Source organism: Bos taurus, chromosome 24 (assembly GCF_002263795.3).
Source record: "Bos taurus isolate L1 Dominette 01449 registration number 42190680 breed Hereford chromosome 24, ARS-UCD2.0, whole genome shotgun sequence".
Taxonomy (NCBI): Eukaryota; Metazoa; Chordata; class Mammalia; order Artiodactyla; family Bovidae; genus Bos; species Bos taurus.
In genome coordinates, this window is record NC_037351.1 from 49,581,371 (window position 1) to 49,598,066 (window position 16,696).

The following is a 16,696-nucleotide window of genomic DNA, read 5'->3' on the forward strand; positions in this document are numbered from 1 at the left end:
ATGTAAACATATTTCCTGACGAGGGTTGGTCTCTGTTCTCACTCTCATCCTTGACTAAAAATGAAGGCAAGCAGAAATTCACAGGAATGAAGAATCTCAGATAATGCTAAAAGCAAGTGTCCAGAGAGCTTATTGCCAGGCAGTTTTCTATACATTTTTGGTATATTAACTCATTCAATCCTGTGAACTAGGTATTAGTTTCTCAGTCATGTCCAACTCTCTGCAAAGCCCATGGAGTGTAGCCCACCAGGCTCCTCAGTCCATGGGCTTCTCCAGCCAAGGGTACAGGCATGCGTAGCCATTTCCTTCTCCAGGGGATCTTCCCGACCCACGGACTGAACCTGGGTCTCCTGCATTGCAGGCAGATTTTTCACCATCTGAGCCACCAGGGAAGCTACTATACACATTTTACAGGTGAAGAAACAGAGCAGTTAGCTAACTTGCCCAAGGTCACACAGCTGGCAAGCAGCAGAGCTGGGGTTCAAGCCAGGACAGGCTGGTTGGTTGATGTGTTCCTCACTGTTTGGGCTTCCCTGCCTGATGACAGAGTTTTAAAGGAGCCAGCCACAAAGGCACGGTTAGGTGGGAAGCAGTCATTTCCAAAAATCTTTTCAATAAGTAGATTTAAAACAGGCATTGGAGACAGCAAGCAAATCTTGTACTTTGATAAAATCTAGATTGCGGTTATCAGTAGTGCTGGAATATGCAGCAAATCAAATCCTTAAAAAAAAAAAAAAAAAAAAAGTATCTGCCAGCAGCTTCATGCAAGCTTTCTTGCTCTCCCAAGGCACCAAGCCAGGAGCCTGGACTCCAGCTCTGCCTTCATCTAGGTGGGCACTGTCCCTCAGGAGGTGAATCCCTCTGACCTGCTCTGCTGGCCACTGGTCACACCAAAGGTGAAGGCCACATCTAGATGAAACGTCTCAAATTGGCAAGTGTTGTAGAGATAAGTAGATGTGTGGTTGCCTAGGGCTGTGGAGGAATGGAGAATTACTGCTAATGTATATCTTTAGGGGATGATGAAAATGTTCTGAAATTCATGGTTGCACAGCTGTGAATACACCAAAAAAAAAAAAAAACAACCAAAAACCCCACTGACTTGTGTATTTTAAATACAGAGTTGGATGGTTCATTAATTCTATCTTAATAAAGCTGTTAAAATATATTAAACCTCATTTTACTCTTTGCTACTGAAACAAAACAGAAAAAACTGGGGGGTGGGGAATGAAATAATCCTTGGACTTACTAAGTCCCTCATCCCCAACAGCCTGGGGTATAAAACCTGCGGCCCAGGACAGCTTTTCACCAAGGTACTCCTGGAACCCTTGTAGGAAACTATGTCTGGCTGCCATCACTGGCCTGAGACATTGCCTGGAGCTAAAGCCTGCCCCAGCCCAGCAGCTGACAAGATCTGGTTGATAAGGAGCCCAAAGTCAGTTATTCCATGGCTGTTTCTTGTCCCCATCTTCCTGGGCCTGTGCCAGCAAGACAGCCTTCCTGGCCACCATCTTGCAACATCCCAGACCTCTGCGGGCTCCCTGATGACTCCCACCCCTGGTGACCTCTCAGTGGCCCTGCCCACACCAGCCCTGAATCCTCCTGTGACAGCTGGGCCTCCAGGACTCTGCTGTCCTAACAGCTCCAGGCAGAAGTGGCTCCTTCCTCCCCACCTGACAGCCGTCTCCTCCTTCACTTTCCCACCTTCACAAAACACCCCTTTCGCATGCTCAGCAAAAAATTCCAGACCAACCCAGAAGCAGAAGATATTAAGAAGAGGTGGCAAGAATACACATAAGAACTATACAAAAAAGATCTTCATGACCCAGATAATCATGATGGTGTCATCACCCACCTAGAGCCAGACATCCTGGAACATGAAGTCAAGTGGGCCTTAGCAAGCACCACTATGAACAAAGCTAGTGGAGGTGATGGAATTCCAGTTGAGCCATTTAAAATCCTAAAAGATGATGCTGTGAAAGTGCTGCACTCAATATACCAGACAATTTGGAAAACTCATCAGCAGCCACAGGACTGGAAAAGGTCAATTTTCATTCCAATCCCAAAGAAAGGCAATGCCAAAGAATGCTCAAACTACCACACAATTGCACCCATCTCACACGTTAGCAAAGTAATCCTCAAAATTCTCCAAGCCAGGCTTCAACAGTACATGAACTGTGAATTTCCAGATGTTCAAGTTGGATTTAGAAATGGCAGAGGGACCAGAGATCAAACCGCCAACATCCACTAGATCATTGAAAAAGCAAGAGAGTTCCAGAAAAACATCTGTTTCTGCTTTATGGACTACGCCAAAGCCTTTGACTGTGTGGATCACAATAAACTGTGGAAAATTCTTAAAGAGATGGGAATACCAGGACCACCTGACCTGCCTCTTGAGAAATCTGTATGCCGGTCAAGAAGCAACAGTTAGAACCAGACATGGAACAACAGACTGGTTCCAAATCAGGAAAGGAGTAAGTCAAGGCTGTATATTGTCACCCTGCTTATTTAACTTCTATGCAGAATATATCATGAGAAATGCTGGGCTGGATGAAGCACAGGCTGGAATCAAGATTGCCGGGAGAAATATCAATAACCTCAGAAACACAGATGACACCACCCTTATGGCAGAAAGTAAAGAAGAACCAAAGAGCCTCTTGATGAAAGTGAAAGAGGAGAGTGAAAAAGTTGGCTTAAAACTCAACATTCAGAAAACTAAGATCATGGCATCTGGTCCTATCACTTCATGACAAATAGATGGGGAAACAATGGAAACGGTTAGACATTTTACTTTCTTGGGCTCCAAAATCACTGAAGACGGTGACTGCTGCTGCTGTTGCTGCTAAGTCGCTTCAGTTGTGTCCGACTCTGTGCGACCCCATAGATGGCAGTCCACCAGGCTCCGCCATCCCTGGGATTCTCCAGGCAAGAACACTGGAGTGGGTTGCCATTTCCTTCTCCAATGCATGAAAGTGAAAAGTCAAAGTGAAGTCGCTCAGTCGTGTCTGACTCTTAACGGTGCCATTGCCTTCTCCAGAAGATGGTGACTGCAGCCATAAAATTAAGTGATGCTTGCTCTTAATTTAATTCATAGAAGAAAAGCTATGACCAAGCTAGACAGCATATTAAAAAGCAGAGACATTACTTTGCCAACAAAGGTCTGTCTAGTCAAAGCTATGGTTTTTCCAGTAGTCATCTATGGATGTGAGGAGTTGGGCTATACAGAAAGCTGAGCGCTGAAGAATTAATGCTTTTGAACTGTGGTGTTGGAGAAGACTCTTGAGAGTCCTTGGACAGCAAGAAGATCAAACCAGTCAATCCTAAAGGAAGTCAGTCCTGAATATTCATTGGAAGGACTGATGCTAAAGCTGAAACTCCAATACTTTGGCCACTTAATGCAAAGAACTGACTCACTAGAAAAGACCCTGATGCTGGGAAAGACTGAAGGCAAGAGAAGAAGGGGACGACAGAGGATAAGAAGGTTGGATGGCATCACCAACTTGATGGACCTGAGTTTAGTAAACTCTGGGAGTTGGTGATGGATAGGGAGGCCTGGTTTGCTGCAGACCATGGGGTTACAAAGAGTCAGACACGACTGAGCAACTGAAGTGAACTGAACTGAGACCAACCCAGCCACCCATTCTGTCCTTTCCCAGACCTGGGTGGCTGGCTGAGATCACACACCAACTTCCCTTCCCTTCATCAACTTCTGCTGGTAATTGAGTATAACTTAGTGCCAAAAAAGAAAATTGAATTCTAGAGTGAACAGCACTTCTGTAGATTAAGACGCTGTGCCCAGATCGAAGGGGACTTCGACCGTGCCTTGACAACACCTAAATACATCTCAGTCTCTGATGGTCTTGGACCTCACATCTCTGCACTTGGTATTCCCCGTCTCTCCCTGGAGGGCAGCCTGTCCCCACCTCCTCTGTTCTCCTCGAACTTCTAACCCTGCTGCCTCTCAGCAGATGCCCCGTCTCCTCCGTCACAGGGAAGCAGGCTGCCAAGCAGGAAACCTCACATTCCCGCTCTACATTCAGAGACTCATCAGACCACAATGCCTCGGACCCTCCTCAGGGTAGGGAGCGCTTCTCCTCCTGGTCGGCCTCCCGAGCACACACCCCTGCCTCCTGGGTACCAGGAGTGGCCCATCTGCCCTCTCCTGAATCCTCTCCAGCCCTCCCTCTCTCTCAGCTCCTCCTCAGGAGTTCAGACTCGCCCCCTCCACTGCCTCACTCCTATTCGCTCCTCGTGTTACCCAAGTCAGACGTCTGCCCAGACAAGTCCCTAGAAACTGCTCCAACCAACAACTGGCTGTCACGTGCGGGGCCGTGGAGGCCCTCACCCGCTGCCTCCCTCCTCAGCCAAAAGCTCTCGGCATCTCCTGGCCGTACAACTGCAGTGTGGCCATTGCTCTGCTGACTCCACGGTCTCTCTCCAGCTTACCTTTCACGGTTCTCAGGGAGCCCTGCTGAAAAGTCAGTCACATCCAATCGTGTCTCTCCCCCTCTTCACTCCCTTCCATCCCCCAGACACCTTCGCTGGGCAGGCCAGGCCAAGTCTCCCGTTCTCGATGGTTCCTACTTCCCACCCTCGCCGGCCACCACCACAGGCCCGGGACAAACCAGACCATCTCAGGCTCTGCAAACACGACATTCCCTGTGCCCAGGGCGCCTCTCCCCTCATGTGACCCCTGCTCACACAGCCGCTCTGGGGGCACTCCCCCCTACCCCTGCCCTCTCATCTCAGTGTTTCCATTTCCCCGTCAGCTCGGGAGATGATCTTGTTGTTCGCCTGACCCCTCAGAGGTTCACTGAAGGGAACCTGGGGTTTGTCAGGCAGATGACTGTAGGAGCCGCTTGCCCTCCGTCCACCACAGGCTTCCAAGCTGCTCACAGCCAGCCACCCTGGGGCTGCATCTGGAGAAACCACAAGGCCTTGGTCTTCATCCAAAGTCAGCTCTCATGAGAGCAGGCTGGACCAGGTCAGGGGACAGCAGGTATTCAGTCAGCTCTCACGAGAGCAGGCTGGACCCGGTCAGGAGACAGCAGGTATTCAGTCAGCTCTCACAAGAGCAGGCTGGACCTGGTCAGGAGACAGCAGGTATTGACTCCCGAGTGCAGCCTGCTGTCCTTCTACTGCCTCAACAACATCATGACCAGGAAGGTTCATCCTCGCCGGCCCCTCAGGCTGGGCTCCATGGAACGAGAGGATCCCAGTCAGCAGGGCAGAGTCTGCCTCCCTGACTCAGGCCTGCCTCTGTCTCTCCAGCCTGAGACACTGTGCCTTCACCCACTGGAACTGCTTCTAGGGGTCAAGGTCTCATTTTCACAAAATTCCTGTTCAAACGCAAGTATGCCACTTAAGAGAAAACACGCACTGATGTCTCAATTCCTATCAGTCCTTGCTAGGTCGTTCCTCCAAGAGGAGGATTTATAAGTCAGACTTATTACAGTACAATTTCCATACAGCAAAACGCACCCTTTATAAGTATACAGTTTCACGGCTTCTGACAAAAGCAATAACTATTGGTTAAAAATCCATCTATTAGAACTGCCTTATGATCCAGCAATCCCACTGCTGGGCATACACACTGAGGAAACCAGAAGGGAAAGAGACACGTGTATCCCAATGTTCATCGCAGCACTGTTTATAATAGCCAGGACATGGAAGCAACCTAGATGTCCATCAGCAGATGAATGGATAAGAAAGCTGTGGTACATATACACAATGGAGTATTACTCAGCCATTAAAAAGAAAACATTTGAATCAGTTCTAATGAGGTAGATGAAACTGGAGCCTATTATACAGAGTGAAGTAAGCCAGAAGGAAAAACACCAATACAGTATAATAACGCATATATATGGAATTTAGAAAGATGGTAACAATAACCCTGTGTACGAGACAGCAAAAGAGACACTGATGTATAGAACAGTCTTATGGACTCTATGGGAGAGGGAGAGGGTGGGAAGATTTGGGAGAATGGCATTGAAACATGTAAAATATCATGTATGAAACGAGATGCCAGTCCAGGTTCGATGCACGATACTGGATGCTTGGGGCTAGGGCACTGGGATGACCCAGAGGGATGGTATGGGGAAGGAGGAGGGAGGAGGGTTCAGGATGGGGAACACATGTATACATGTGGCGGATTCATTTTGATATTTGGCAAAACTAATACAATTATGTAAAGTTTAAAAATAAAATAAAATTTAAAAAAAAATCCATCTATTAGGATTCTTCTGGTGGTCCAGTGGTTAAGAATCCACCTGCCAATGCAGGGGGCAGGGCTTCACTCCCTGGTTGGGAAGATCCCCCATGCCACAGAGCACCTAAGCTCGTGCACCACAACTTCTGAAGCCCACACACCTGGGGCCCACACTCCACAGCAAGGAAGCCACCGCAGTGAGAAGCCCGCTCACCCCAACTAGAGAGCAGTGCCAGAAGAGAAGGCCCATGCACGGCAATGAAGACCCAGCACAGCCAAAAAAGAAATAAAATTTTAAAAATCCATCTGTTACTAGATGCCATATCCGACTACACTGAATGAGTCTGAATTCCCACCGCAGCTAAATCTCACAGAAAGTGGTTTCCACACCCTGGGCTCTTGCGTCAGTCCTACAATTTGGTGTTCATCTTGCCTCCCCTGCTACAACCATGACTTGGCGGCCAGTGAGGCTGCGTGTGTCACACTCACAGCACCACCCCCGGTCTATCTCGACATGCGCACAACTCCGTCCCCTGGGGACTAGCGGGAAACCCCAGCTTACCTCAGATCTCCCTTCTAAGGCACCTCAGGGACAGGGAAGCAAGCATGTAACAGAACCCCCTGGCCAGGTGCAGCTCAGCACTCTTCCTGACCTGGTGTGCCCTGCCCTTGAGGTCACTGTGCTGTCCCTGGGCCCTGCCCACAGCCCTCCATGGGCCCCTCGCCCAGGCCAGGCTCTTCCCAAGTACCATCCTGTCCCTCTTCACCCTTTGCTGGCTGGCAGGGAGACCCCTGTCCCTTCTCCTGAGGGCTTTCCCCTCAAGACCAGATATACAGTAGGTGCATAGTATTGAGTTGGCCAAACATTTCGTTACGGTTTTTCCATAAGATGTTATAGAAAAACTCAAATGAACTTTTTGGCCAAACCAATACCTTCTGGGGGTTTGGCAGGAGTTTGAGTTGGATACAGTCTGAAACTTAAATCCCCTAATCTTAAAAATTTGACCCAAACAAAAGGCACCATAGAGCATAAGGCAGAGACCATCCATACAGACATACAGACGCAGCTTGGTTTTATTTCCCCTCGGCTTCTGGAAAGTAGTACAGGCAGTGTGCACTCGGTAGGAAGAGACAGGAAGGTGTGGGGATCCGCTGCATCCGGAATACTCAAGGCCGCCAAGTCCAGGGCTCTGTGAGGGGCACTTTCAAAACTGCTGCATGGCTGCACCCTGGTCCTCCCTGAAACCACTGCCTACTTTTCAGCCGCACCACTAAGCCCTCCTCCACCACCCCCAGAACCACCAGCTCCCCAGCCCCGTGCTGCAATGGGCGTACCCCGCTCCCTCACCCAGGGGCTTGGGTCCCCCCCGCCTCTGGACAGCAGCTTGAGGTCTCTCGCCGTGCAGTGACCAGTGTTCTCACCGCTGCAGCCTGACATTCTGGGGACACGCTCCCTTGGGCAGCGGCACCTCTGAGAACCTCAAACCAGAAGCCAAAACGAACCCACAAGTGACCTTGGCTTGCCTGCCAAAGGCAAGGTAGATCAAGGAAAATCAATAGGGCAGCTGCTGAATTCACAGACTCCATCCCCCTGAGGCAGTGGGGGGGTTCCTGTGAGAGGCCCGTGTGAGGAGAAAGGCGAGGACGGGCCCCCGGGGGCTGCGGTCTGCAGCACAGTTAGCGCTTCATCGCAAAGCCAGGTTGAGCCGCCAGCTCAGAGCCTTGTCTGTCCTTGGACGTCACCGCTGGGTAAGGGAGGGAAGAGCCAGAGCCCTCCTGGAGCTGGGCCCGGGGGGCTTGCTGGTTCAGAGGCCCAGAACTGGACGGAGGGCGTGGTTGGGGGTGTGGAGCTGGAGGAGGCTGCGGAAAGGATCACCAGAGGCGGAGGGGAGGGGAGCACGCTCACACCGAGTGCCAGAGGGGAGCCGCTGGCAGTGGACGCGGAACCGAGACAGTAAGGGAGGGGTGCACGCCGGGTGGGGGCGACTGGAGGGCCTGGGCTGCCCGAGCAGGGGCAAAGGGACAACCATTCTATCACCTCTATCACAACCTCATGGGGGCGGGCGCGAGCCAACGCAGCCCCCGTCACCCCAAGGAACTACCTGTTCCTGAGTCTGACACCAGACCAAGTCCCCAGCTTTGAGAATGTGCTGAAAACCATCAGATAAAAGCATGCTGTGGATCTCAGTGTAGTTTCACTTTGTCTTCCACTGTTCTGTTTTCAGTCTTTCTCACTTTCAAAGGCAGTGAAAGTTTCTGGAAAGGAAATACCTGCTCCTCCCAAACCATCATGCCACAAGCCACTCTCCACAGCCCAGACATGGGAGGTCAGACAGTAAGAGCAACTGGGCTCTTCCCTTTCAACGCCGAGACCCAAGTGGCTTCTACACCTCTTAATTAGAGTTTCCACCCCTCAAGGAGTTGGCATACATTTACCATAATCGCCAAACACCAAATCAGGAGAAGTTTGGAAGACCATCAGATCCAATGCCCATCAATTCATAGAGCAGAAAACCAAAGGCCAAAGCAATCAGGTGACTGATAACATGGGAGTTCCCCTGCCCCACACGCTCAGGCCTGCCTGGTTCTCTCCACGCTGGCAACTCAGGGCTCCTCCTGTCATAGCAGGCAGTGTCCATGACAAGCTGCATGGGGGAAATCCACAGCTCTCACTTGCCACCAAGCCACATGGCTCCTGCCACTCACAAGCCACCTTGCATGGTAAAGACGATCCTGGGCTCTTGACCCCCCCTCTCCGGGATGCCTGTCTAGAAGTTGGGGTCCTTCCTCAGCACCTAGGAGATGTGGGGCACCAAATTCATACCACCATCACATCATGCCAATCCTTAACACCCAGCCGCTGCCAAAGACATTGTTCACCAACGTAGCAATACCTGCCAGTCACGCTCAGTGCGTTACCTGCTGGTACCTTTTAGTATGCAGAATAGACACCAAGGCTTCTCCCAGCAAACTAAAGGCCGACTAATCAGATGCAACTCCAGTCTTGAGATCTCACATGTTCCCTTGCACCATACAGCTGTCCTCTGCCCCCCAATCCCAAGCCTAGAATTGAACCGATTCAATGATATCATCAGTTTTACCTTACATTCTTCATCCAACAGGTCCAAGATGCCCAGCTTAGCTTCTATGAGGTCGATACAAGGCTGGTTATCATAGAAATCAATCAGGGTCCACGGGATCTGCTCCTTCATGTACTCCTCCTGCTCCAGCTTGAATACGTGCTAGCATAAAAAGCAAAAAGTCGGGTCAGTGAACTACAGACACACCTTAACTTTTGACTCCCCTGAGCTTCAACCACATGGGTTCTGAGTCCCGGAGGATGGGATATACTCATCAGAAAGGCTTTGGGCACCAGCCACAGTCATGACTGCAGAAAAAAAAGGCTCAGTTGGGTGATCTCAGTCAAACTCAAAGGAAATTAACCCTGAATATTCATTGGAAGGACGGATACTGAAGCTGAAGCTCCAGTATTTGGCCACCTGATGCAAAGAGCTGATTCATTTGCAAAGACTCTGATGCTGGGCAAGACTAAGGGCAGGAGGAGAAGGGGATGACTGGACGGCATCACCAACTCAGTGGACATGAGTTTGAGCAAATCCGGGAGATAGTGAAGGACAGGGAAGCCTGGCGTGCTGCAGTCCATGGAGTTGCAAAGAGTCAAATGCAACTAAGCGACTGAACAACGACAAAGGTGATCTCACTCCCATGTGAGCCCTTCCCTAGGATGTCCTACTACTCACCTGCACTGTCACACCTCAACCAATCGCAGGAAGCCTCACAGGTGGCTTGTGATTGTTCAAATACCCCAGATGCTCGGGCTCAAAAAGAGTGGAAGTCAAAGCCAAGGAGAGGATCACTGACACTCTTGACTCAGCTGTCCCAATTCTGACCTCCTTCTGACCAGTGGGGAGTGCCTGCCTAGAGCTGGGGCACCCCAGGAAACCAAGGGCAGGTCAGGGTTGAGCAGGAGCCCACTGACCCTGGACGGAAGAGAAGTGGGCTGGGCTGTCTGTGACTCCCCCCACCACCCGACATCTCTGGGTCCAGAAAAACCTACTGAGTTGAACTGCTGCTGGAGCTTCTCATTGGCGTAGTTGATACAGAACTGCTCGAAGCTGTTCACCTCAAACGTCTCAAACCTACAGGACGGAAAGACCAAAGGACAAAGTAAGAGATGTCCCCATTTACCAAAGAGATCTCTGGGACTTCAGCAAGGCGGCCCTCATCCTCTGCTCCCTGCGGTTCTCGCCTTAACTCCAGCACAGAAGTCCCCTCTGCTCTTGAGACCGCTGTCACAGGTATCAGCACAATAGAGTCTTGAGAATCAAACAGGAGAGTAAGAATGTATGTCTTTTCACAACTAAAAAAAGTACTGACAGCAAGAAAATTTGGAAAAAGCAGGTGTAAGAAAAAGTCACCCACGATTCTGTCACTCATGCGAACCACATGAACACACCTGCCAATACAGGTAGACATAAGAGACGTGGGTTTGATCCCTGGGTCGGGAAGATCCCCTGGAGAAAGAAATGGTAACCCACTCCAGTATTCTTGCCTGGGAAATTTCATGGACAGAAGGGCCTGGCAGGCTATAGTCCATTGGGTATCAAAGAGACGGACACGACTGAAGTGACTTAGCATGCACACATGCATGTGTCCTTCCAGTGATTCTATTTTTGAAGAAAAGTAGAATTATATGTAAAATCATCCCTATATTTATCATTTAACTTCCCATTGGTTATTTAACAGTTTCCCATGCCGCTGTTCTTCAAAGACATCAGTTCTAACGTCTGCCTTGTGGACCGTCCTATGGATCAGAGATGCTGCTTTCAGCCTGAGACTTGCCCAGGAGCCCAGGCGAGGGAACCAGTGGGGCTAGAATTTAGCTGATGTCCCCTTCAAGTCTAGGAGGCAGCGTTTGCCCCAGAGGGATGCCTTTTTCCGATTCACACGAAGGCTCTTCCTGGGCTGGCAGTGCCCCATGCAGATGAATCGTAATGTAACCAGTCACCTATTGAAGGACATTCTGCTTCTTTCCCCAGTTTTTAGCTGCTATTGCTGCTGTGACAAATATTAGATATACATCTTTGAGTTCATGATTCTTAGGATGCTGTTCTAGAAGGAAAATTACCATGTCAGGATTTGTTTTCTTAAATGGTAGCAGCAGATTACCTTGCAGAAAGATGGAGCCAACTGATGCTATCACCCTGCCCTCACCCCAGCCTCCCAGTGTACGCAAGGGTCTCGTTCTCCTGATCCTGGTCAATAAGGTTGTCTTTAAATTCAGGTTTGAGGACTTCCCTGGTGGTCCAGTGGTTAAGAATCTGCCTGCCAATTCAGGGGACACGGGTTTGAGCCCTTTCCCATGTGGAATCAGGATGATTCCACATGCCATGGGGCTCCACATTACTGAGCCTGTACACTCCAGAGCCCAAGCTCTGCAAGAAGAGCTGCCGCGAGCTCTTCCCACCACAGTGAGAAGCCCACGCACCTCAACTGGAAAGCAGCCCCGACTCACTGCAACAAGAGAAAGCCTGTGAGCAGCAACAAAGACCAGTGCAGCCAAAAATACATAAAATTTTAAAAATTAAAAAACTTAAAAAAATTCATGTTTGACGTAGTTTATGTACAATAAGATGCACCGGTTTGGAAGATGTATTTCAATGAGGTTCTGATCAGTATTACACTACATGTGTCCACCGTCACAAGCAGATACAGAGCATTTCTATCATGTCCATCACCCCCAAGTTGCCTCGTGCTCCAGTCAGCTCTGTCCCTCCTGCCCCTCACTGGGAGTATTAATGCATCACAGATCTTTGGTCAATAATATAAATTAACTTTTAAAAATCTTTGGCTAACTGTTATATGACAAATGTTTTTAAATTCTAATTTCTTTGACTATCGATAAAGCTCAAGATTTTTCTGTGGGTGTGAGTGTATGTTCTAGTTGTCCATATTTTGTGAACTGTTTGTGATTGGTGAAGTATTTCCTGGGTTTTAACTTTAAAAATGGACTTATTTGAGCTCCTTATACTTTAGATCATCAACACTGACATCAATTGCTCAACTGAAACGTTCATGATATGGCTGGATCACTGCTGGGGAAGGGGAGGCGGGTACACAGGTGAGACGCAGCATCACACAGCCAGGCACAGCCCCACCGGACGCCTTGTATGCTACACTTCTAGATTTTTCCAGGAGAAATGGGGAGAACTGGCAGGATTTGAAATTAAGAAATGAAAACTGAATTTCCATCTCAGAAAAATACTGTGATTTGTGGGAAGGTGTACAAGACTGAATGCAGGAGGTTGAATAAGGATTTATTATTGGAGTAATTATTTAGGGAAAATCCAGCTAGGGTATAGCTTAGGCTGGTGGTAGCCAAGTTAACAGGAAGGTTCTAAAGACATTAAGGAAGGCGGAGATGAGAGGACTTCAAACGACCAATGGTATGTGGAGTGAGAGTCAGTTATGTGACTGGATGGATGTGATCACCCACCAAGCTGGGAGCATGATAATAGCATCAGCAGCTTTAGCCACAATGAATGGGGCCCCCATGCTTGCAGAGCAAGGGCAGCAGGCTAAGCAGGCGAGAAAGGGCAGAAATCCAGGAGGAAGAGGAACCTTTTTCTCATTCACGCACCTGGCTGAATGAGCTGGCAGGGACCCTGTGAATGGGCATCTACAGAGCACCAAGTTCCAGAGGCTTCATGGGCTCACTGAATACCCACAATCAACAAGAGTTGGGGTCTCTCACTAATCCATCCTACTGCTGAAAAACCAAATAACCTGTCCAAAGTCAGAGAGTCAGGAGACAGAAGAGACAATATTTGAACCCAGAGAGAGTGATTTCTGAGAGCACAGTAACTCAGAAAGGAGTAAAAGTTCTGTTTAAGAAAGAAGGAAGGGGACTTCCCTGGTGGTCCAGGGGTTAAGTGTCTGCCTTGCAATGCAGGGGACTCGGGTTCGATCCCTTGGGTCAGGGAACTAAGATCCCACCTGGCTCGGGGCAACTAAACCCATGCATCTCAACTAAAACCTGGAGTGGCCAAATAAATATTATAAAAAGAAGAAGAAAGGGGACGCTGTGCACCCAGGGGTGTGTTGCTCCCTGGGAATGTCGCCTTAGAGATCTGGACAGGCTGGGCTTGTGAAAGGACCAACATGCCTTTGGCGAGAGATTTACTGCACTCTTGCTTGGAAGAAGAAGAGAAAAAACATAAAAAGAAATGGCTGGTTCAAAGTCCAAATTCTGATTTCATGTAAAATGTCCAGGTTGTTACAGGATTTTACAGCTCTCAGTCATGTTCAGACGACTGTGTTTTGTGTAGGTTGTTCAACAGTGTTGTGCCAGGGGTGGGAGGAAAGGCCAGCCTCACAGAAGGCGTTCATTTAGAAGGAAGCAACGTCAAGGATCCATACAACTTCCTGAATTTGTGTTCTTTCACAGAAATCCTCACCAGCTCAGCAATTCTCATCTACCAAGATAATGTAATGATGTTTAATTGTGTAAGGTATGCAATAGTGCTCTCCTATTTTGGTATCCATTTTTCAATAAAGTTTTAATTATTGGCATAAACGGGGCTGCCCAGGTGGCACAGTGGTAAAGAATCTGCCTGCAATGCAGGAGATCCAGCTTTGATCCCTGGGTTGGGAAGATCTCCTGGAGAAGGAAATGGCAACCCACTCTAGTATTCTTGTCTGGAAAATTCCAGAGGAGCCTGGTGGGCTACAGTCCAAGGGATCACAAAGAGTCAGACATGACTGAGCATGCACATACACACCTATGGGCATAAATAAATAAGAAGGAAAGGGAGAGATGACTAGGAAGGGCTGTGGGCAAGAAGATAACTTCCCAGAGAAGGAAGTGTCTGAGCACGTGGAGATGGGGAGAACAGAGAACACCAAAGAGGGACCTGGGCTCCGGGCACAGGCTTCAACCTTCAGAACCTTCACAGCATTGGCCTTCTCACTGTTAGTATGGGCAACTGAATTTTCTCAATCTTACGTAGAATTATGCCAAACCTTCCAAACAGATTGTGCTCCCTAACCGCCGCTCCCCAGTAGAAATGTTGGAGCCACCCCTGATGGGTTAGGGGGGGTGGTGGTGGTAGAGAGGCAGCACCCTAAGCAGAAGGACCTGCAAAAATAAATGTGCCAACCATCCAACTGGGCTAGCTTGGTGCCCAGAACACATCAGGCTTCTCCACCTTCCCCCACCCCCGCACCGAAATATAAGACGAGCAAAGGCAGGAAATCATCTTGAAATCAAAGGAATCAACTGCTTGGAGACAACCACATTAAAGAACAGCCTTTGGTCATGCCCATGGAAGACAAGTAATTCCAGGTCAATAAAACAGGATCAAAGTCACAAAGTCCAAGCTGCAGGCAGTCCAGACCATGCAGGAGGGAGGCACTGGGTCGGCCAGCCGTCACCCTGGCTTAGGGTCCTCTCAGCCCAGATGATGGTCCTACAGACCCAGTCATGTCTCTTAGAACCTCATTTCCTCTCCCTACAGCCTCCTTTCTGCACCTCAAGAAAGGTTTCTGATGACAGCCAAGCCATAGAGGAATTTTTAATTAATAAAACCCAGAAGGAAGATAAAAGAGCCACCCTAGCAACTGGCCAGATAACAGCACTTGGGTGCACTTGCAGAGCCCGTATCAAGCTCCAAAGATAAAGGATTTAAATATATCCCACTCGTCATTTTTTAAAGGTTTACATTGGTAGCACTCCACAAAGAACATTCTCATTAACTTGAGATGGCCTGAAATTAGCTCTTAATTTCCCTATTTCTAAGATATTATCTGGTAACAATTCCTCTGCCATCTAGGGTAATTATACTGTAATGCCAGCCGGCCAGAGATGAATGGATGAGGGGTTTGGGGAGCCCGGAAAATGTCTAAGATGACTGACCTCAGAAAAGGCCAGTTAGGGAGATAAGGCAACTTCTCTAAATGATCTCTTGTCATCAATAGAGGTGACTTTTAAAAATAAATACAATGGATCCATTTATAGTTCACATTAAAATATCACCAAGAAATTTATATGTGAGAGGGAACTGGATTTCCCCTGTAAAGTCAATGTTGAGAATATTTAGTCCAGAATCCTTGGGTGGGAGGGAGGTCAAGACACAGAATAAGGCTTAATGCTGGGGCCTGGGATCTGTAGCCAAGGTGGTACAATTAACATTCCCACTTCCACGTTTGCCTATCTTCAAAGCAGAGCAAAAAAGTAGACAATTCCCTTCTCATTCTGCCTGACTTCAGGGTGGGGTAAGGGATACAAGTGCCTCTATAAAAATAAGATAATGTCCATGGGAAAGTGAAACTGCAATAAAAAGAAGTCAACCTGTCACTCTGAGTTAATTACTAACCTCCACGAACCACTCCCTCCAGAGCAGAGAGGAGATGAGAGGCTTTGAAGGTTGGGAAACAGTTCTTCCCCCATGGCACAGGGCACAGGAATTAGACATTCTTAGCTTAGCCCTGTGTTTCTACCCTTCCACCAAAGCTCAAAAGAGAAGCTATGTGGTACAGGTTAGACATAGAGGGGGGCTGCTAGGGAATGACTGCCGAAAGTCAAGCAAGTCCTCTCAAGGTCTCTTTCCCTCCTGAAACCCATGAAATCTCACAAGGGCACCTCACAGTCTGTTAGGGAGGCCACCCCTTCGATCTCTTTCCTCAACAATCTGGGCACTGGCTGCACCTTAAAATGGGGGAACTTCAGTTCTGCTCCTGTGCTTCTCTCTGTGCCCAGAGGCCCACACATGGGACTTGTCCTTCAGGGAGAGCAAAGTTCTAAGCACTGTTCACATCCCCAGGTCAAGAACAGGTCTTCTGGAGGATCTAAGCCCATTCCGTCTGCAGTGTGCTCCAATTCCTGCCTCTCCCCCGTGTCTGAAAATCTGATATGGGGCAGGAAGATGCCCATCATATGGTAACTCTCTCCCAATCCATCAGTCGATTGTCCCAGGAAATGTAAGAGCTGCAAAAGGCAAATCATGAACCCTGCCCAAAAGAGAGAGCTATTAGGAAGACCCCAGGAAACCTCAACTAGTAGAGATTTGTAGGTGTTACAGGACTTTAAAGGAGGGTGAGCTCATGAGGGTGCTGGCAGGGACAGAGACAAATGGGACTTTACTGAAGCTTTAAGAGTATGTAGTGGTGTTTGGCTTCAGGCATGCTCCAAAGGGCTATGTCAGAGCAATTCCAGAAGGTTGAGCTTGACTTTCAAGCACTCAGAGTTACAAGGGTCTCCTGGAAGACTCAGAGATTCCAGGGAGAACCCATTGCAAGAGGTAATCTGCTGGATCTGGGCACCTTGGGCTGGCTATGCATGTCTACCCTGAAGAAGACATGTCCAGGGATCTTCTGGGCTGTCCAAGCTTGGGTCACTGTTCACAGGCTTCAGGGCAAATGCAATCACTGACTTCTCCCCCTCCACCCTCCATGAAACCTTTCCATACTGGA

The 16,696-nt window shown here is 48.8% G+C and overlaps 1 protein-coding gene across 5 annotated transcripts in view; it reads right to left on the reverse strand.

Annotated features, from left to right (window-relative positions):
- MYO5B (myosin VB) overlaps positions 1-16,696 on the reverse strand; it is a 334,939-nt gene that overhangs the window by 91,300 nt on the left and 226,943 nt on the right. For all 5 annotated transcript variants that reach the window (XM_059881086.1, XM_002697821.6, XM_059881087.1 and 2 more), the window contains exons 11-12: positions 10,284-10,365; positions 9,307-9,447 (exon numbers count right to left, since the gene is read on the reverse strand). In XM_059881086.1, coding sequence (XP_059737069.1) covers positions 9,307-9,447; positions 10,284-10,365 — 223 coding nt within the window. The remainder of the gene's footprint in view (positions 1-9,306; positions 9,448-10,283; positions 10,366-16,696) is intronic.